The 23,602-nt window shown below is 43.4% G+C and overlaps 1 protein-coding gene across 1 annotated transcript in view; it reads left to right on the forward strand.

Annotated features, from left to right (window-relative positions):
* Positions 1 to 23,602, forward strand: part of LOC124718925 (alkylglycerol monooxygenase-like) — a 192,973-nt gene that overhangs the window by 82,419 nt on the left and 86,952 nt on the right. The window contains exon 2 of the mRNA XM_047244579.1: positions 22,628 to 22,755. Coding sequence (XP_047100535.1) covers positions 22,628 to 22,755 — 128 coding nt within the window. The remainder of the gene's footprint in view (positions 1 to 22,627; positions 22,756 to 23,602) is intronic.

Here is a 23,602-nt window from a genome sequence, read left to right on the forward strand (position 1 = left end):
CTGTCAATCCTAAGGGCCCGGGTTCGATTCCCGGCTGGGTCGGAAATTTTCTCCGCTCAGGGACTGGGTGTTGTGTTGTCCTAATCATCATCATTTCATCCCCATCGACGCGCAGGTCGCCGAAGTGGCGTCAAATCGAAAGACCTGCACCAGGCGAACGGTCTACCCGACGGGAGGCCCTAGCCACACGACATTTCCAATGTAGATCAGAAACAATAGAGGGCCTATAACACTTCCTTGTGGAACGCTGGATATTACTTCTGTTTTACTCGATAACTTTCCGTCTATTACTACGAACTGTGACCTTTCTGACAGGAAATCACGAATCCAATTGCACAGGTGAGGCGATACTTCGTAGGCGCGCAGTTTGGTTAGAAGACGCTTGCAAGTAACGGGTTCGATAGCCTGCTTGGAATCTAAAAATATGGAATCACTTTGACATCCCCTGTCGATAGCACTTATTACTCCGTGAGTATAAAGAGCTAGTTGTGTTTCACAAGAACGATATTTTCTGAAACCGTGCTATGTGTCAATAAATAGTCATCCCATTCACTGGTTATAGAATACAACTCACCTGGTAACAATATGTATATTACCGTAGGAAGTAAATGTGATGAATAGTGAGAGCAGGCGAGATGCCGCATAGACCTCTCACAGAAATGAAAGCAGCAAATAAACGAGTGTAGACGATGTTACAACAAAAGGAATTCACCAACAGTCAGAACTTCCAAAATGGATCGCAAGAGTTATAACATGCGGTACTTGTGTGGAGAAAATAGGAGGTACCCAAGTGTGGGCGGTCTCTACGTTACACCTCGCTGTTGCAAACGACACAGACACAAATCTGAATACTGCGAAAATGGTTGTCAACGGTCGGACGTATAATGCATGATTTACAAAAAAAAAAAAAAATATGAGCTTTGAACACGATCTCCCCCTTCGTCCATCACCGTGACCACAAACCACGACGCAGAGTTTACTCAAATTCGCACTTCTTGAACTGGGACCGTCCACTGTTCCTATTTTGCTGCTTTTTTCATAGTACAGTACAGTACATCTCCTTGCCGCTTTTATGCTTGATCTGTGTTTGGTTTTTGACGGAGTACCCACTGGGCCATGTTACCACAAAGTCTTAGGGGATGCGATGGTGAGTTTCCTTTGTAAGAGGGTACGAAAGATTGACGAACTATTCTGGAGGAGAATAAAACATCCCACAAACCAGTGAACGGTGAATTTATTTCCAGTCTAAAAATATTTGTAGCAGCTATGGTGATTTTTATCACATCGAGTTATCCCCTTACAGCATTAAACGAGGACACGAATGTAGGGTGAACATTAATAAAATCGACAAAATGCAAGGAAGGATTCCGCACGTAAGTGGAGGAAAAAAGGTCCTATGAATGTGTGTCCAGAAATGGACGGTGTGCGAACAACAAAAACAACAACATTGCCGCTCAGCAAAGTACAGAGCTGCATCGCATCCAGGTCCCAACAGATGTTCAAAGTGGCCTCCATGTGATTGCAGGTGAGAGGCTTAGTAGCTGTTGTCATATAGGATACACATAATCTTAAGCGGGCCGAAGTGGCCGAGCGGTTCTAGGCTCTTCAGTCGGGAACCGCGTGACCGCTACGGTCGCAGGTTCTAATCCTGCCTCGGGCATGGATGTGTGTGACGTCCTTAGGTTAGTTAGGGTTAAGCAGTACTAAGTTATAGGGGACTGATGACCTCAGATGTTAAGTCCCATAGTTCTCAGAGCCATTTGAAGACAAAAGGTAGTAGCTCCCATGTAGCATGGCCTGTTAGAAGGTACTAGTATTGCCAGATATTTTTTACCCTGTTAGGGACAAATGCCCAGTTGGACAAAAAACGGTTTCTTTTTTTAGCCAGGACAAATGAAAACAAAATATTTTTTGTGGTTCATTGGTGTTTCTTATATTTTAATGACTAATATGTAACTTTTTAACAAGCTTTTGTTTGATTTTATGTATTTAAAGAAATATCATTGCATTTATATGATCGTTGAAAATAATGATTATTTCACTTTTTATCAAATTCGGCGTACATTTATTTCTTACCTCAGTCCATTTTAATGTCCTCTGTGAAAAAACCCTTTCTACGAGACAGCTGCAGCTTAGGAATGCTAAAGATGAACGATAAGACGTGAAAAATGTTAGGGGTTTCATTCTTGGAAATTCTTCCATGATTTTCTTCCATTTCTCAATCACACCCATGTCGTCAAAAGACTATGCAATGTCGAGGTTTCTTTTAATTATTTGAAATGCTTCCTATTACGAGTCCATGGTCAGTTGATCGATCTTTAGAAGTTCCACAGCTTTTTGAAAACGGTCGTAATTTTTGGTGATTTTAAGTTTAAAAACAGCATCTTGGAAAGGATGATTTCTTAGAGATCATATCGTGGCACCAAATGTACAAAACTGGTGTAGAACTGTAGGAAATCGATTGTCTTACGTCCATTGTCTCTCTTGCCTTACTTCCGAATAAGTTGTCTTTCATTGTTCGCTCAGTTTTTTCGCGAATCCCGTGCATTTCAGTATGCATCTTAACAACCAACAGTCTTCTTCATTTTTACTTCTACCAAAAATATTACGTCGTTCGGAAACGAGAAATACACCAAAGCTTTTACTCTCGTTTTTCACGTGTGATTATCTTTTCTAATAGACGAGGACATTCATTGCGGAATTCCAGAAAATATGATTCTAATACAGACCATATTTTTAACGCTCTTTCAACAGCAGGACCAAGAGACAAAAAGCAACTTATTTGCTTGAAATTGGAGTTGCAAGCCCGCTCTTCGTTTCGCATATCTACAAAAGTGACTGCATATTATCAGTATCACACTTCCTACAACCACTTCCATTTTATCACTACTGTATTTTGGAACATTGCGTAGAATATGGGCGCTGCAACCAGCTTTCACAATTTTATCATTTTCCGCTGTAAGAAGTATGTAAATGAAATGGTTTCTGCCGAAGTTTACGTTAGTGTTGTCAGCGGCGAATGCCGAAGCTTTACTTAAAGACAACCCATTCTTCTCCAATGTGTCTGTTAACAACTTCGAAACATTCTGGGAACCATTTGAAACAGTATGAACAGAACAGGGAATCAGCGATCATAAAACGGTTACAGCATCGGTGATTTCAGCCGTAAATAGAAATATTAAAAAAGGTAGGAAGATTTTTCAGTTCAGCAAAAGTGCCAAAAAGCAGATTTCAGAGTACTTGACGGCTCAACACAAAAGTTTTATCTCAAGTACAGATAGTGTTCAGGATCAGTGGACAAAGTTCAGAACCATCGTACAATACGCATTAGATGAGTATGTGCCAAGCAAGATCGTAAGAGATGGAAAAGAGCCACCATGGTACAACAACCGAGTTAGAAAACTGCTACGGAAGCAAAGGGAACTTCACAGCAAACATAAACATAGCCAAAACCTTGTAGACAAACAAAAATTACACGAAACGAAATGTAATGTGAGGAGGGCTATGCGAAAGGCGTTCAACGAATTCGAAAGTAAAGTTATATGTACTGATTTGGCAGAAAATCCTAAGAAATTTTGGTCTTATGTCAAAGCGGTAGGTGGATCAAAAGAAAATGTCCAGACACTGTGACCAAAATGGTACTGAAGCAAAGGATGACAGACTAAAGGCCGAAATACTAAATGTTTCACAGAGGAAGACTGCACTGTAGTTCCTTCTCTAGATTTTCGCACAGATGATATAATGGTAGATACCGAAATAGATGACAGAGGGATAGAAAAACAATTAAAATCGCTCGAAAGAGGAAAGGCCGCTGGACCTGATGGGATACCAGTTCGATTTTACACAGAGAATGCGAAGGAACTTGCCCCCCTTCTTGCAGCGGTGTACCGTAGTCTCTAGAAGAGCGTAGGGTTCCGAAGGATTGGAAAAGGGCATAGGTCATCCTCGTTTTCAAGAAGCGACATCGAACAGATGTGCAGAACTATAGACCTATATCTCTAACGTCGATCAGTTATAGAATGTTGGAACACGTATTATGTTCGAGTAAAATGACTTTTCTGGAGACTATAAATCTACTCTGTAGGAATCAGCATGGGTTTCTAAAAAGACGATCGTGTGAAACCCAGCTCGCGCTATTCGTCCACGAGACTCAGGGGGCCATAGACACGGGTTCACAGGTAGATGCCGTGTTTCTTTACTTCCGCAAGGCGTTTGATACAGTTCCCCACAGTCGTTTAATGAACAAAGTAAGAGCATATGGGCCATCAGACCAATCGTGTGATTGGACTGAAGAGTTCCTAGATAGCAGAACGCAGCATGTCATTCTCAATGGAGAGAAGTCTTCCGAAGTAAGAGTGATTTCAGGTGTGCCGCAGGGGAGTGTCGTGGGACCGTTGCTATTCACAATATACATAAATGACCTTGTGGATAACATCGTAAGTTCACTGAGGCTTTTCGCGGATGATGCTGTAGTATATCGAGTGATTGTAACAATGGAAAATTGTACTGAAATGCAGGAGGATCTGTAACCAATTGACGCATGGTCCAGGGAATGGCAATTGAATCTCAGTGTAGACAAGTGTAATTTGCTGCGAACACAGGAAAAGAAAGATCCTTTATCATTTAGGTACAATATAGCAGGTCAGCAACTGGAAGCAGTTAATTCCATAAATTATCTGGGAGTAGGCATTAGGAGTGATTTAAAATGGAATGACCATATAAAATTAATCGTCGGTGAAGCAGATGCCAGACTGAGATTCATTGGAAGAATCCTAAGGATACGCAGTCCGAAAACAAAGGAAGTAGGTTACAGTACACTTGTTCGTCCACTGCTTGAATACTGCTCACCAGTGTGGGATCCGTACCAGATAGGGTTGATAGAACAGATAGAGAAGATCCAGCGCGCTTCGTTACAGGATCATTTAGTAATCGCGAAAGCGTTACGGAGATGATAGATAAACTCCAGAGAAAGACTGCAGGAGAGACGCTCAGTAGCTCGGTACGGGCTTTTGTTGAAGTTTCGAGAACATACCTTCACCGAGGAGTCAAGTAGTATATTGCTCCCTCCTAGGTATATCTCGCGAAGAGACCATGAGGATAAAATCAGAGAGATTAGAGCCCAACAGAGGCATACCGACAATCTTTCTTTCCACGAACAATACGAGACTAGAATAGAAGGGAGAACCGATAGAGGTACTCAAGATACCCTCCGCCACAAACTGTCTGGTGGCTTGCGGAGTGTGGATGTAGATGTAGAAATGGCGAGACTGGACAGCGTAAAGACTGGGATTTTGTACGAGTGCTAATAACCACAGCGTTGAACGCCCCACAAACCATCACCACCACCAACACAGTGTGGCCCTTCGAAAACTGTCAGGTGCTGATACCGCTATGCCGCACGAGTAAGCAGCATCTCCATGCCATTCACGCAATGTCTGGGGCTGTTCACACCCGTTATATGCCATACCAGGCCTGATAACAAAAAAAAATCTGAACATAACTGATGTACTGTAGTGGCCTTTCTACTTGTAACAGTGAATTGTAACCCTAGATCATTTACATAGCCGCCGAGATCGTGTACGTGTACCAGGTTACATTCCGACCTTGTTATCTCGGCTTTTCAGTTCTTTTCTGTCGGCAAGTATATTAAGGCTATAAATTTGGGTATGCTTTTGTCCTTTTTTTTCTGAGGTGAGTCATATGGCCCGCATTGCCCCGCGTGTTCCTACTTCCGTCAGTTAGATTCTCTATCTCGCATGATCCCAAGGATCTCCGTTCGGCCTTGCTACGCTACGTCACGGACCAGAATCGGCGTTTGGTTGAGGCTACTACTTGCGTCACGGCGTCGTCACTGCCAAATAGGCTATTTTCCTATGTTAAAAGTATGGTTTTAAAAGATTTCATGATGTTTTCAGCTGCCATTCTCCTTATTTCAAGCTATTTTCAGAAGCTCGAATGTAACGTGAATAAAGAGAATGGCAGCTGACGGAATCACGAAATATTTCAAAAAATTCATCGCAGCTGCAGACCCTATTGCATTGAAAATTATGGTTCGGATTGTTATTGTGATTGATTATATCGTTCAAATAGCATTTGCGTTGAATATTCTTATAAAATGTAACTTTTATGTGATTAAAGCTTAAAAATCATTCAGTGTCAAGTTTTGCTCACGTGACTGAAAACGCTCTGTTATTGGCTGCAGCTCTGGTGACGTCACAGACTACGAGTAAGATGAAGCTATGCGTGTGTTATAGGGAGTGTTAATCGAAGTTAAGAGGTTTTTACGTACTTTTCCTGCAAACACTTTACCTATTTAGTGATGGAAAACGGAGTAACAACATTTAATTAAGAACAGAAAGTTATTTTGTGAACACTGATCGTGGAAATCTTGTGAAAGTTGTTGCGTTTATGCTACCCCCCGTTTGGAACGGGGATATGTGCAACGAGCGATATTCTAGTCCCTGGTCCCTACAGCATTATTACACTCGTTCAAAACTAAGTAATTATAGAACTTCTGCAAATGAGTCCTTATGTTCTAACTAGCAACCACATTTTACGCAACTTCTCATTCGTTGGAACACTCAAAAACAACTTTTCAGGAGTTTTTACAGACGTATTTGAGTAATATTGTGCTACACACCATTTGTAACCCATTTTCCGAAACTTAAATTCCAAAACAAGACATCACTGTGAATTAGCATGAAGACAGTAGGAGCAGCGAGATAGCCAGTGACGTCACAGGCATCATATGACTCGAATGGAGCGTTTTAGCGGGCTTCCAAATTATTTGAATTTCATATCCATTTTTGTTGTTGTTGTGGTCTTCAGTCCAGAGACTGGTTTGATGCAGCTCTCCATGCTACTCTGTCCTGTGCAAGCTTCTTCATCTCCCAGTACTTACTGCAACCTACATCCTCTGAATCTGTATAGCGTATTCATCCCTTGGTCTCCTCCTACGATTTTTACCCTCCACGCTGCCCTCCAATGCTAAATTTGTGATCCCTTGATGCCTCAGAACATGTCCTACCAACCGATCCCTTCTTCTGGTCAACTTGTGCGACAAACTTCTCTTCTCCCCAATCCTATTCAATACTTCCTCATTAGTTATGTGATCTACCCATCTAATCTTCAGCAGTCTTCTGTAGCACCACATTTCGAAAGCTTCACTTCTTGTCCAAACTAGTTATCGTCCACGTTAGACTTCCATACATTGCCACACTCCGTACAAATACTTTCAGAAACGACTTCCTGTCACTTAAATCTATACCCCATGTTAACAAATTTCTCTTCAGAAACGCTACCCTCGGGAAATTGAAGAAAAGACTTCAGCGTGTTTATCGCCACAAAAATTGCAGACGAACGTCTCCTAGATGACAGTACAAGGACTCACCGCACGGACGAGAGCAACTCAAAATACTTCTGTGGACGGTTCTTCCTCATCCACTCAGTAGGCCGGATCTCGCACCCTCCGAATTCCATCTGTTTGCCCAATGAAGGATGCACTCCCCGGGAACCACTACGGGGTGATGGGGAGGTCACTGATGCAGGAAGACTTTGGCTTCGACGCCAACAAGTAGGGTGGTACCATGCAAGCATACAGAGCCTTACAGTAAGGCGGCGAAAGGCCGTCTCATTGAACAGCAATTATGTTCAAAAAAGTTTTTTCTCGCCAAAAGAGTTGGGAACAATATGGTGTAGTGGTATCCTGTATAAAACCGACCTGCTTTCAGAAAAAAAAGTGTTACTCTACCTACTGAACACCCCTCTTATGTTGGAATGTATTTCCCAGTATTGAATTGAATTTTTTGCATAGAGAAAAGTACAAATATTTATTAGACCTCTGCAGAAATACCAGCGTGAGTCAAATGAAAACCTTAAATAATTTTTTAAATATTATTTATTGTGCGGAAGTGGTACAAAGCTGTATCACTTTAAAACATAACATCCCCTACGCTCAATGCAAGTCCTCCAGCGCTTACAAAGTGCATAAATTCCGTTAGAAAAAAATTATTTTGGTAGTCCGCGCAACCACTCATGCACCGTGTGGCGTACCTCTTCATCAGAACGGAACTTCTTTCCTCCCATTTCGTCTTTGAGTGGTCCAAGCATATCGAGATCACTTGGGGCAAGGTCTGGTGAGTATGGTGGAAGAGGAAGACACTCGAAATGCATGTCTGTGATCGTTGCAACTGTTGTACGGGCAGTGTGGGGCCTTGCATTGTCATGTTGCAAAGGGACACCTGATGACAGCAATCCACGTCGCTTTGGTTTGATTGCAGGCCGCAAATGATTTTTTAGGAAATTGTGTATGATGCACTGGTGCATGTAATGCTCCAATATGACGCTTTTTCTGTCCCAAAAGAGACTCAGCATAACCTTCCCTGTTGATGGTTCTGTTAGAAACTTCTTTGGTTTTGGTGATGAGGAATCGCGCCATTCCTTGCTCGCTCTCTTCGTTTCCGGTTGGTGGAAGTGAACCCTGGTTTCGTCCCCAGTAACGATTCTTGCAAGGAAGCCATCGTCTTTTCGTTCAAAGCGGCGAAGAAGTTCTTCACAAGCATCAACACGTCGTTCTCTCATTTCAGGAGTCAGCTGCCGTGGCACCCATCTTGTAGACACTTTGTGAAACTGAAGCACATCATGCACAATGTGGTGTGCTGACCCATCACTAATCTGTAAACATGCTGCATTGTCATTCAGTGTCACTCCACGGTTTTCCTTCACTATGGCTTCAACTGCTGCAATGTTCTGTGGAGTCACAACTCGTTGTGCCTGACCTGGACGAGGAGCATCTTCCACTGAAGTCACACCATTTGCGAACTTCCTACTCCATTCGTAGACTTGCTGCTGTGACGGACATGCATCACCGCACTCAACCTTCATTCGTCGATGAATTTCAATAGGTTTCACACCTTCACTACGCAAAAACCGAACAACAGAACGCTGTTCTTCCCTGGTGCAAGTCGCAAGTGGGGCGGCCATCTTTATACTGATACTGCGACGGTATGTGTGCATCTGAACTGTGCTGCCACCTACAGGCCATTCTGCACGCTGTTTGTAGCACATTTACTAACTTACAGGATAACGGCGCGAAATTTCGATTTGTTATTACAAATTTAAGGTTTTCATTTGACTCACCCTAGTACTTCCAACTAACGGTCTTCTCACTCTGCATCTGCGAATAGAAAAGGAAAAAAGCATAATTTATGGTTAGAGGTAGGCGCGAGAAAGAAATACGCCTTCGGTGCTTGCAACTCATCCGTGTCTGTGGATAATGAAACTTCGTAAACCAGTTAAACCTGTTCGGTGCCCCGGAGCTGGGGGCGCTGGCGCGTGTTTGGCCTGTTTTTCCGTCTGCTCAAGTCGGACCTCGCAACTTGCATTACATAAACCAAGAACAGCGAGGTCGATCATGAGAACATCCATCCATCCATCCATACATACATACTCGTATACATTTCTCAGCCATGTGTAAGATTTTTTTCATCCGGAGGGGGGCAGGGGGGGGGCGGCATATAAAGCAGATGTAATATGAAACCTTTGTGGAAACAGACCACTACCTCGTCGGTAGCATTGCTGTCGCTCCTGGGATCATTGCATACATACCATTATGGAGTAAGGGGAGTAGCTTACAATTGGTTTACCTCTCACTTTAAGAACCGAAAGCAGAAGGTAATTCTCCGCAATATTGAGAGTGGTAGTGATGTTCAGTCCCAATGGGGTACTGTTAGTGGGGCGTTCCCCAAGGCTCGGTGCTGGGGCCACTGCTGTTTCTTATTTATATAAATGATATGCTTTCTAGTATTACAGGTGATTCAAAAATATTTCTGTTTGCTGATGACACCAGCTTGGTAGTGAAGAATCTTGTGTGTAATATTGAAACATTATCAAATAACGTAGTTCATGAAGTAAGTTGGTGCCTTGTGGAAAATAATTTGATGCTAAATCACAGTAAGACTCAGTTTTTACAGTTTCTGACTCACAATTCAACAAGAACTGATATTTTGATCAGACAGAATGGGCATATTATAAGCGAGACGGAACAGTTCGTTCCTAGGCGTTCGGATAGATAGTAAGCTGTTATGGAAAGCCCATGTTCAGGATCTTGTTCAGAAACTAAATGCTACTCTATTTACCATTAGAACAGTATCTGAAATAAGTGACAGTTCAACACGAACAGTAGTCTACTTCGCATATTTTCATACGCTTATGTCGTATGGTATTATTTTTTGGGGTAATTCTTCTGATTCAAAAAGGGTATTTTTGGCTCAAAAACTGGCTGTTCGAGCTATATGTGGTGCAAGTTCGAGAACCTATTGTCGACCCCTATTCAATAGTCTGGGAATTCTGACATTGCCCTCACAGTATATATTTTATTTAATGTCGTTTGTTGTCAGCAATATTAGCTTATTCCCAAGAGCTAGCAGTTTTCACTCAGTTAATTCTAGGCAGAAATCAAATCTGCATGTGGAATGCACTTCCTTGACTGTCGTGCAGAAAGGAGTGCACTATTCTGCTGCATCCATTTTCAATAAGCTACCACGAGAACTCAAAAATCTTAGCAGTAGCCCAAACGCTTTTAAGTCTAAACTGAAGAGTTTCTTCATGGCCCACTCCTACTCTGTCGAGGAGCTCCTGGAAGAGCTGCAAAATTAAGCAAATTCCAGTCTTACATTGTTGATTTTCTTTGTTTAAACTTACCTATTGTTGCCTGAATACGTTTCTTGTATTTCATTTTATCTGTTTCTACTATCTTGTTATAATTTCATGTATTTACTCGTTCCATGACCATGGAGACCTCCTTAATTTGGTCCCACGGAACAATAAATAAATAAATAAAAAGTAACCTTCGAACGAACGCGAAAGCCAATGGTCTGACGATCTAGTGCTCGCATGCAGACCAATGGTCGCGCATTCTAGCTGTTGCTATGAATGTCCCTGCTGTACTTAGCATGCTGAACTACCTTGTGAGTACATCGCCCCTAGCATCAAAAAATGCCGTCAGGGACCGTATGTGCCACGACTCAGTTATATTTGTTTTGATGTTCTCTTCCTCTTTGAAAGAATATTTTCGGAACAACCTGTATATGGGCGACCTAGTCGGTGACGTCCTAAGTTCCTCCAGGCTTTTCACGGATGGTGCTGTCGTATACAGATGATACTACGCTAGAAGGGTGTAGCGAAATGCATTAAGATCTGAACAGGATCGACGCTTCGTGCAGGGATTGGAAGCTGGTCCTTAATTTAAATTTCAGTTACTGCTGTTACTGCCAATTTACGCACAATACGTGTTTGATTACGCCTTTTCTGAAAAACGACTGGAAGCAATGAAATGTACTAGATATCTTGTAGTATGCGTGCATGTAATTTAAAGTCGAACGACCGTAGAAAATTAATCCTATGGAATGCAGATGGCAGACTGATATTCATTGGAAGAATCTTTAGAAAGCGTAATCCAACCTCAAAGGAGTTACGTCATCGTTTGACCAATACTTGAATACTACACGCCAGTATGTGATCGACACCAGGCAGCTTGGAGGAATTACAGAAGATCAAAAGAAGAGCAGCACATTTCGTCACACGATCGTTTAGTAAGCCCGAAATCGATCCAGAGATACTCTGCCATTATGCTTCACGGTGTTGTTTCTAGTCGACTTTTCGAGAAAATGCTTTCCTAAGAGAGGCAACCAATATATTGCTTCCACCTAACAGGGGGAAGGTCACGACGCTGAGAGCAAAGATTTACTGCAAACTCAGTTGTCTGACCTGTGCTGCCCGCGTACCATCCCTGATCCATTACATATGGAAACATTTCTACACGTCTTTCTCACATTCACAGCTCCAGCTATGCATCTGGTGGCCAAAATTCAATAAATGTTTCTCCAGCGTAAATCGGTTTTTCACTAACGCAATTTCCTTGCAAAATGATTTAGACAAGATATCTGTATGGTGCGAAAAGCGGCAGTTTGCACTGAATAAGGAAAAGTGTGAAGTTATTCACATGAATACTAAAAGAAATCAGGTAAATTTAGATTACGCGATAAGTCACACAAATCTGAAGGCTGTAAATCCAACTAAAAACTTAGGGATTACAATTACAAATAACCTAAATTCGAACGATCACATAGATAATATTGTGGGTAGAGCAAACCAAAGACTGCAATTCATTGTCAGAACACTTAGAAGGTGTAACAGGTCTATTAAAGAGACAGCTTACACCACGCTTGTCCGCCCTATTCTGGAGTATTGCTGTGCAGTGTGGGATCCGCATCAGGTGGGACTGACGGATGACATCGAAAAAGTACAAAGAAGGGCAGCTCGTTTCGTATTATCGCGGAATAGGGGACATAGTGACCCAGACATGATACGTGAACTGGAGTTACAATCATTAAAACAAAGGCGTTTTTCGTTGCGACGGGATGTTATCATGAAATTTCAATCACCAGTTTTCTCCTCGGATTGCGAAAACATTCTGTTGGCTCCCACCTACATGGGATAAATGATCATCACTATAAAATAAAAGAAATAGGGGCTCTCACAGAAAAATTTAAGTGCTCGTTTTTCCCGCGTGCCGTTCGAGAGTGTAACGGTAGAGAGACAGCTTGAAGGTGGTTCATCGAAACCTCTGCCAGGCACTTTATTGTGAATAGCAGAGTAATCGCGTGGATGTAGAAGTAACGCAGTAGAATACGTACCAAGTTTCGTTCCCGTACGATGTTTACCGACCGCATTGGACCTCTGTGAGTGGCTGCACTTTAGTTGCAACCACTCGGTATCAGTCTGCACGAGAAGGTACACAATTTTTACTCCAGGCAACACGTCGATCTGTTGAAGAATTTTAGAACATGTTTTTTGCTCGCGTATCATGTCGTTTTTGGAAACCCAGAATCTACTCTGTAGGAGTCAACATGGATTCCGGAAACATGAGACCCAGAAAATATTAGATACAGGCTCCCAGGTAGATGCTATTTTCCTTGACTTCCGGAAGGCGTTCGATATAATTCCGCACTGTCGCCTGATAAACAAAGTAAGAGCCTACGGAATATCAGACCAGCTGTGTGGCTGGATTGAAGAGTTTTTAGCAAACAGAACACAGCATGTTGTTATCAATGGAGAGACGTCTACAGACGTTAAAGTAACCTCTGGCGTGCCACAGGGGAGTGTTATGGGACCATTGCTTTTCACAATATATATAAATGACCTAGTAGATAGTGTCGGAAGTTCCATGCGGCTTTTCGCGGATGATGCTGTAGTATACAGAGAAGTTGCTGCATTAGAAAATTGTAGCGAAATACAGGAAGATCTGCAGCGGATAGGCACTTGGTGCAGGGAGTGGCAACTGACCCTTAACATAGACAAATGTAATGTATTGCGAATACATAGAAAGAAGGATCCTTTATTGTATGATTATATGATAGCGGAACAAACACTGGTAGCAGTTACTTCTGTAAAATATCTGGGAGTATGCGTACGGAACGATTTGAAGTGGAATGATCATATAAAATTAATTGTTGGTAAGGCGGGTACCAGGTTGAGATTCATTGGGAGAGTGCTTAGAAAATGTAGTCCATCAACAATGGAGGTGGCTTGCAAAACACTCGTTCGACCTATACTTGAGTATTGCTCATCAGTGTGGGATCCGTACCAGGTCGGGTTGACGGAGGAGATAGAAAAGATCCAAAGAAGAGCGGCGCGTTTCGTCACCGGGTTATTTGGTAACCGTGATAGCGTTACGGAGATGTTTAATAAACTCAAGTGGCAGACTCTGCAAGAGAGGCGCTCTGCATCGCGGTGTAGCTTGCTGTCCAGGTTTCGAGAGGGTGCGTTTCTGGATGAGGTATCGAATATATTGCTTCCCCCTACTTATACCTCCCGAGGAGATCACGAATGTAAAATTAGAGAGATTAGAGCGCGCACGGAGGCTTTCAGACAGTCGTTCTTCCCGCGAACCATACGCGACTGGAACAGGAAAGGGAGGTAATGACAGTGGCACGTAAAGTGCCCTCCGCCACACACCGTTGGGTGGCTTGCGGAGTATCAATGTAGATGTAGATGTAGATGTAGATTAGCGCTCGAGCTTCGTAAGACGAACGTGTACGACGCGACGCTTGGACTCCCGCTCAACCTTAATTTTTAATGTTTTTTTCATCACTGGTCATATTATTTAATATGTAAGACATTCGAGAGGTAATATAAATAAAAAGAAAAACATGCGCATTTGTATGAAGTTTCCATCCGTTTTCCTTGTCTGTGTGACAAATACCATCCTGCAACGTGTGATGTCGAGTGCACATCCGACAAGTAGTACTACGTTTCGCTTGTGGTCTGGCACATTTGGACTTACTATATTACTGAATGTGATTATGTCATGTGCGTCATTATTTATTGAGGTTTGACCTTGGCTTCCCAAGCCCATCCCTCGTCCTTCAAAATTTAATTACAAGTAGTAAATAATCAAATAACATATGAAATTCACTACAACTTTATGAAGATGCACGTGGGTTTTTTTGTCATTAATATTACCTCTCAAATGTCTACATCTACATCTACGTGATTACTCTGCTATTCACAATAAAGTGCCTGGCAGAGGGTTCAATGAACCACATTCAAGCTGTCTACCGTTTCACTCTCGAACGGCACGCGGGAAAAACGAGCACTTAAATTTTTCTGTGTGAGCCCCGATTTCTCTTATTCTATCGTGATGATCATTTCTCCCATGTAGGTGGGTGCCAACAGAATGTTTTCGCAATCCGAGGAGAAAACTGGTGATTCAAATTTCATGAGAAGATCCCTTCGCAACGAAAAATGCCTTTGTTTTAATGATTGCCACTCCAATTCACGTGTCGTTTCTGTGACACTATCTCCCCTATTTCCCGATAATACAAAACGAGCTGCCCTTCTTTGTACTTTTTCGATGTAATCCGTCAGTCCCACCTGATGCGGATCCCACACCGCACAGCAATACCCAGAATAGGGTGGACAAGCGTGGTGTAAGCAGTCTCTTTAGTAGATCTGTTGCACCTAAGTCTCCCGCCAATGAATCGCAGTCTTTGGTTTGCTCTACCCACAATATTATCTATGTGATCTTTCCAATTTAGGTTATTTGTAACTGTAATCCCTAAGTATTTAGTTGAATTTACAGCCTTTAGATTTGTGTGACTTATCGCGTAATCGAAATTTAGCTGATATCTTTTAGTACTGATGTGAATAACTTCACACTTTTCCTTATGCAGGGTCAATTTCCACTTTTCGCACCATACAGATATCTTATCTAAATCGTTTTGCAAGTCGTTTTGATCATCTGATGACTTTACAAGACGGTAAATGACAGCGTCATCTGCAAACAATCTAAGACGGATAGTCAGATTCTCTCCTAGGTCGTTAATACAGATCAGGCACAATGGAGGGCTTATAACACTTCCTTGGGGAACGCCAGATATTGCTTCTGTTTTACATATACATTAAATAATGTGACTAGTGATGGAAACAGTATAGCTTAAAATGTTACCGGGGTCCGAACTGTCGCCTGATTCACGACCTTCTCGCATAGCGTGAACTGTTACGACTTGACCACAACGACTTCCGCTGACCGGTACCTTCACACACATACATCAGCTGCACGATAGATGCATAAAATTTCTCCTGCGATCTTCTCAGAGATGCCATAGTAATGCACCTTATTACTTGCACATTATGTTGTTTTAATGAGCTACAAAGATGTGCAAAGTTTCAAGTAAATCTGTGATGGGAGTCTCGTGGCCTCCCCCTCTAATTATATCTCACGATTAGACTAAGAAGATAAAAGTTTATAGATAAGAGCTCAAAGGGAGGCATACAGACAACTGCTCTCCCTGTGAACTGTTTTTGAGTGGAACAGGAAATGGGGAAAACGACAGTCATATACGAACTAGCCTCCGCTAAAGACGGTAAGGTGGCTTGCGGACTGCAGATGTACACTACTGGCCAATAAAATTGCTACACCACGAAGATGACGTGCTAAAGACGCGAAATTTAACCGACAGGAAGAAGATACTGTGATATGCAAATGATTAGCTTTTCACAGCATTCACACAAGGCTGGCACCGGTGGCGACACCTACAACGTGCTGACATGAGGAAAGTTTCCAACCGATTTCTCATACACAAACAGCAGCTCACCAGCGTTGCCTGGTGAAACGTTGTTGTGATGCCTCGTGTAAGGAGGAGAAATGCGTACCATCAGGTTTCCGACTTTTATAAAGGTCGGATTGTAGCCTATCGCGATTGCCGTTTATCGTATCGCGACATTGCTGCTCGCGTTGGTCGAGATCCAATGACTGTTAGCAGAATATGGAATCGGTGGGTTCAGGAGGGTAATACGGAACGCCGTGCTGGATCCCAACGACCTCGTATCACTAGCAGTCGAGATGACAGGCATCTTATCCGCATGGCTGTAACGGGTCGTGCAGCCACATCTCGATCCCTGAGTCAACACAGGGGGACGTTTGCAAGACAACCACCATCTGCACCAACAGTTCGACGACGTTTGCAGGAGCATGGACTATCAGCTCGGAGACCATGGCTGCGGTTACCCTTGACGCTGCATCAGAGACACGAACGACTGCGATGGTGTACTCAACGACGAACCTGGGTACACGAATGGCAAAACGTCATTTTTTCGGATGAATCCATGTCTGTTTACAGTATCATGATGGTCGCATCCGTGTTTAGCGACATCGCGGTGAACGCACATTGGAAGCGTGTATTTGTCATCGCCATACTGGCGTATCACCCGGCGTGATGGTATGGGGCGCCATTGGTTACACGTCTCGGTCATCTGTTGTTCGCACTGACGGCACTTTGAACAGTGGACGTTACATTTCAGATGTGTTGCCACCCGTGGCTCTACCCTTCATTCGATCCCTGCAGAACCCTACATTTCAGCAGGATAATGCAAGACCACATATTGCAGGTCCTGTACGGGCCTTTCTGAATACAGAAAATATTCGACTGCTGCCCTGGACAGCACATTCTCCAGATCTCTCACGAATTGAAAACGCCTGGTCAATGGTGGCCGAGCAACTGGCTCGTCACAATACACCAGTCACTACTCTTGATGAACTGTGGTATCGTGTTGAAGCTGCATTGGCAGCTGTACCTGTACACGCCATGCAAGCTCTTTTTGACAATGCCGAGGCGTATCAAGGCCGTTATTACAGCCATAGGTGGTTGTTCTGGGTACTGATTTCTCATGATCTATGCACCCAAAGTGCGTGAAAATGTAATGTCAGTTCTAGTATAATATATTTGTCAAATGAATACCCATTTATCATCTGCATTTCTTCTTGGTGTAGCAATTTTAATGACGAGTAGTGTAGATGGGGAGCTTCTTCTGATGAACCGACAGGCCGCTAAGTGACTTTTCACGTGCACCCACACGTGGCTAAAGTGGCCACCCAACACAGGGCAGGTTACGCAACCGCGTCGGGGCGGGTCCTTACGTAAGGAGCAGGAGGCGGGCTGAAATTCCAGCCCGCCGCCTGGGCGCACGTGCAGCCGCTGCGGCGTGGCTCCCTGCAGCCACGGGTGTGCGCTGGGGACCAGGGTAGGAGCCGGTGCGAGTCTAGCGTTGAGGGTTGCATACACTAGAAGCCAAGGCGCCACTGCACTGGCTTCCGTCCTTTACGCTGTGCTTCAGCGGGTGTGACGAGTCTGAATGGTGGCGCTGCCGCCACATCCCTCTCGTCAACTTGTTCTCTCTTACTGAAGCGTGCTGGAGAACAAGGCTGTACTATTTCTACGTTTGGTTTTTGTGAACAGAAACTAAACTAAAGTGCTAATCCTTATACTCATGCGTATCTGTCTTGTAATGCTGAACATCGCAAGTGTTGTAATTACATAAATGCTATCTACTATCGACTCGCCAAAACTGAAGCTGTATAAATGCATTTTGCATTAAAAAAGTAATTATAAAACCGAAAGTGTAAACTAAATAAGATATCGTGAGAGACTGTGTTTCTGCGCAGGATTAGCCGAGCAGTCTAAGGCACTGCAGTCATGGACTGTGCAGCTGGTCCCGGCAGAGGTTCGAGTCCTCCCTCGGGCATGGGTGTTTGTGTTTGTCCTTAGGATAATTTAGGTTAAGTAGTGTGTAAGCTTAGGGACTGATGACCTTAGCAGTTAAGTCCCATAAGATTTCACACACATTTGAACACTTGGTGTAGCGCAGTGGTTAGCACAATAGACTCGCATTCGGGATGACGACAGTTCAAACCCGCGTCCGGTTATTTTCCGTGATTACCCCTAAATCGCTCGAGGCAAATGAGGGCGCGCGTGTGCGTTAGTAATTTATTTGTACAAAAGAAATAGGTGTACTGTGACCTTCAGGAGAGGGGAGGGGAGGGGGGGAAGAAGGTAAGGAGGCGTATTTTTCAAACTGTCTTAAAACGTTTATAACGCTTTTCAGAGCATTTAGAAGTATTAATATGACATTTGTACCGGTAAAAAATATATATTTCTATCGAACCACATCTCTGCGCTTCTTTCCATCAGAGGTACCGGTAAGAAGAGAAGAAAATCAGAACTGCAGATTTTGAGAAATAGAACGTTAGAACGTTTTTACCAGTACAAATGTTCTGAAATGCGTTAAAAACGTTTTAAGAAATCTACATTTCATAAACACCCCTGTCTCTTCCCCCCCCCCCCCCTCCAGAAGGTTTAAGCACAGGATCCTTTTCTCCACAAATAAAGCATTTTATACAGGGTATTCAGAAATTCCCGTTACAAACTTTAACTGTCAGATCTCTGGAGACTTTCTGCAAGCGCCTATGAATATTTCGGAAACTGTAGTTTTCGCCAAAAGGAACTCAATGACAGCTCTCTACTAGGGACGCGCCCCCGTTACAGATCTCATTTTGAAGGCTACGTATAACAATGCCACCTAGCGGAACTTCATGAAAAATCGGTTGAGAAAGAAGTGTTGCATTACTTGCTGAAAACCCATCGTGTCTTCTTGGCAGCAGAATCGTTCTGGAGTCAGCTGCCAATACCGGTTCTCTAAATTTCCTAAATACTGCTTCGCGATAAGAACTTCGCCTTCCCACGAGGCGTTCCTTACTGAGTTCACGGAGCATTTCTGTAATACTCCTACGTTGACTAAACGAACGAGTGACAAATGTAGCAGCATGCCTCTGAAATACTTCGATGTCTTCCTTTAATCCGACGTCATAGAGATCCCAAACAGCAATAAAATTACCCATTTGCGAATTAGTTAAAAATTACAATACGCTCACTCACTGCCCAGCGTCCTAGTGGAATATTGGATGCAACTTGTTACTATAGACATGGCATGGTCTGTGCTCCTGAAGTGTTCGGTGTCAACAGAAGTACAGTCTCGGACCGCGCAACAGCTACGGTCCCAGGTTCGAATCCTGCCTCGGTCATGGATGTGTGTGGTGTCCTTAGGTTAGTTAGGTTTAAGTAGTTCTAAGTTCTAGGGGACTGATGACCTCAACAGTTAAGTCCCATAGTGCTCAGAGCCATTTTAACCATTTTTTTGTCAACAGAAGCAGACGATATGAAGGTGGTGGTGATCGATAGCTATAAAATAATTTTGATAAACCATGAATTGGCACGGTAGCTATGCGTCACTGCACCAGGGCTATGAGTTTCAATCAAATACTAGCCCACCCTCAGGCATAATAAAAGACGTGAGAATCATTATTTGTATCTCCATGAATGTCACACACGGTGGACAAAATAGAACTGGGCCATAAAACGTAACCTGCACGTTAAGGTAAACAGTCAACTTACATCGTCTGCCTCGGCAGGAATGCTGTAACTTGGGTTCCCTAACTTAATTTGCATGACAAGTTTTCTGGTCCAGTTTGATTTCTTCCACCGTGTACATTACTTACATCACAATTTCCGAACTCCATCCGTTACCCAATTGGCTCAGCGGCTTAGTCATGGAAAGGATCTATATAAACGCACTTCCACGTGGTTTTAGTAAGGTGCAGCTACTCTGGAGGTCCAGAGTGGGTTCGAATTATCGTATGACAGAGAAACTTGGTAGGTATGCTCAAGTGTTGTTGTGGAACAGATCTATAATGGAAAGAAAATTCCGTTCCACTTTTGGCCACCAGGCGCCAGTCTGGCGTTGTACACCATCTCGTCGACGTCTCCAGCGCTCATATTGAACAAATTATGTAAGCGGCAGTTTAATAATAAAATCAACATGATGCCTTTCTCAGTTGTCTGACCTGTGCTGCCCGCGTACCATCCCTGATCCATTACATATGGAAACATTTCTACACGTCTTTCTCACATTCACAGCTCCAGCTATGCATCTGGTGGCCAAAATTCAATAAATGTTTCTCCAGCGTAAATCGGTTTTTCACTAACGCAATTTCCTTGCAAAATGATTTAGACAAGATATCTGTATGGTGCGAAAAGCGGCAGTTTGCACTGAATAAGGAAAAGTGTGAAGTTATTCACATGAATACTAAAAGAAATCAGGTAAATTTAGATTACGCGATAAGTCACACAAATCTGAAGGCTGTAAATCCAACTAAAAACTTAGGGATTACAATTACAAATAACCTAAATTCGAACGATCACATAGATAATATTGTGGGTAGAGCAAACCAAAGACTGCAATTCATTGTCAGAACACTTAGAAGGTGTAACAGGTCTATTAAAGAGACAGCTTACACCACGCTTGTCCGCCCTATTCTGGAGTATTGCTGTGCAGTGTGGGATCCGCATCAGGTGGGACTGACGGATGACATCGAAAAAGTACAAAGAAGGGCAGCTCGTTTCGTATTATCGCGGAATAGGGGACATAGTGACCCAGACATGATACGTGAACTGGAGTTACAATCATTAAAACAAAGGCGTTTTTCGTTGCGACGGGATGTTATCATGAAATTTCAATCACCAGTTTTCTCCTCGGATTGCGAAAACATTCTGTTGGCTCCCACCTACATGGGATAAATGATCATCACTATAAAATAAAAGAAATAGGGGCTCTCACAGAAAAATTTAAGTGCTCGTTTTTCCCGCGTGCCGTTCGAGAGTGTAACGGTAGAGAGACAGCTTGAAGGTGGTTCATCGAAACCTCTGCCAGGCACTTTATTGTGAATAGCAGAGTAATCGCGTGGATGTAGAAGTAACGCAGTAGAATACGTACCAAGTTTCGTTCCCGTACGATGTTTACCGACCGCATTGGACCTCTGTGAGTGGCTGCACTTTAGTTGCAACCACTCGGTATCAGTCTGCACGAGAAGGTACACAATTTTTACTCCAGGCAACACGTCGATCTGTTGAAGAATTTTAGAACATGTTTTTTGCTCGCGTATCATGTCGTTTTTGGAAACCCAGAATCTACTCTGTAGGAGTCAACATGGATTCCGGAAACATGAGACCCAGAAAATATTAGATACAGGCTCCCAGGTAGATGCTATTTTCCTTGACTTCCGGAAGGCGTTCGATATAATTCCGCACTGTCGCCTGATAAACAAAGTAAGAGCCTACGGAATATCAGACCAGCTGTGTGGCTGGATTGAAGAGTTTTTAGCAAACAGAACACAGCATGTTGTTATCAATGGAGAGACGTCTACAGACGTTAAAGTAACCTCTGGCGTGCCACAGGGGAGTGTTATGGGACCATTGCTTTTCACAATATATATAAATGACCTAGTAGATAGTGTCGGAAGTTCCATGCGGCTTTTCGCGGATGATGCTGTAGTATACAGAAAAGTTGCAGCATTAGAAAATTGTAGCGAAATGCAGGAAGATCTGCAGTAGATAGGCACTTGGTGCAGGGAGTGGCAACAGACCCTTAACATAGACAAATGTAATGTATTGCGAATACATAGAAAGAAGGATCCTTTACTGTATGATTGTATGATAGCGGAACGAGCACTGGTAGCAGTTTCTTCTGTAAAATATCTGGGAGTATGCGTGCGGGACGATTTGAAGTGGAATGATCATATAAAATTAATTGTTGGTAAGGCGGGTGCCAGGTTGAGATTCATTGGGAGAGTCGTTAGAAAATGTAGTCCATCAACAAAGGAGGTGGCTTACACAACACTCGTTCCACCTATACTTGAGTATTGCTCATCAGTGTGGGATCCGTACCAGATCGGGTTGACGGAAGAGATAGAGAAGATCCAAAGAAGAGCGGCGCGTTTCGTCACAGGGTAATTTGTTAACCGTGATAGCGTTACGCAGATGTTTAGCAAACTCAAGTGGCAGACTCTGCAAGAGAGGCGCTCTGCATCGCGGTGTAACTTGCTCGCCAGGTTTCGAGAGGGTGCGTTTCTGGATGAGGTATCGAATATATTGCTTCCCCCTACTTATACCTCCCGAGGAGATCACGAATGTAAAATTAGAGAGATTCGAGCGCGCACGGAGGATTTCCGGCAGTCGTTCTTCCCACGAACCATACGCGACTGGAACTGGAAAGGGAGGTAATGACAGTGGTACGTAAAGTGCCCTCCGCCACACACCGTTGGGTGGCTTGCGGAGTATAAATGTAGATGTAGATGTTAAGAGAGCGATGTGACTAAGAGCTGCCGTGCCAGTGTGTGATTGTTTGGAGCGGGCGCAGTGGAGTGACGGGCGTGTTGCGTGGTGCTGTGTTGCAGGCGTGGCCGTACTTCGTGGCGTTCATGCTGCTGGAGAACCTGCTGCTGTGGCTGGAGGGGCGGCCGACGGCGCGGCTCAACGACAGCCTCACCTCCATCTCGCACGGCCTCTTCCAGGAGTGTGGCAGGTCAGCTCCCACACTTCACTAGCCTTCCCATCGTGGCAAGCGCATGTGTTGTCTGCTTACAAGGGAACTTCACAGTCTGTCGTCCTCGAAGTTCTTCGTACTTACATACAATCTCGATGCTAGAATCAGATTTTCACTCTGCAGCGGAGTGTGCGGTGATATGAAACGGGGCGTCAGTCGTGCTTGGGTAGCTCAGTTGGTCGCGAAAGGCAAAGTTCCCGAGTTCGAGTCTCGGTCTGGCACACCGTTTTAATCTGCCAGGAAGTTTCAATCTCGATGCTGCTAGGATCGTATAGTTTCGTATACTCAATTTGATTGTGTAACTGAAAAACATCTCTGGAAAAGACGACGTATTTCTCCCGGAAGCAAAGGGTTAGATTACGGCATGTATCAAAGTCTACAAGTAGTTTTTTACTCGGTCAGTTTCCTAAAGCAGTACGTCTCAGTTCTCAAAAAAAAAAACGTACCTTCGAAGATTAGATTTCTAAGTCCTCTTAAGTATAAAACTATGTTTGTTCGCATATTCCGCAGTAGGTAAGTGCGTATCGTAATAATGTGGTTAATCGTGACGCCTAACAAAACTCTACCATCTGGTGAGCAAGATATATGAAACACGCGAAATATCCTCAGACTTCAAGAACAACATAATAATTCCAATCCCAAAGAAAGCAGGTGTTGACAGATGTGAAAACTACCGAACTATCAGTTTAATAACCCACGGCTGCAAAATTAATACACGAATTCTTTACAGACGAATGGAAAAACTGGTAGAAGACGACCTCGGGGAAGAACAGTTTGGATTCCGTAGAAATGTTGGAACACGGGAGGCAATACTGACCGTACAACT

This window comes from Schistocerca piceifrons, chromosome 10 (assembly GCF_021461385.2).
Source record: "Schistocerca piceifrons isolate TAMUIC-IGC-003096 chromosome 10, iqSchPice1.1, whole genome shotgun sequence".
Taxonomy (NCBI): Eukaryota; Metazoa; Arthropoda; class Insecta; order Orthoptera; family Acrididae; genus Schistocerca; species Schistocerca piceifrons.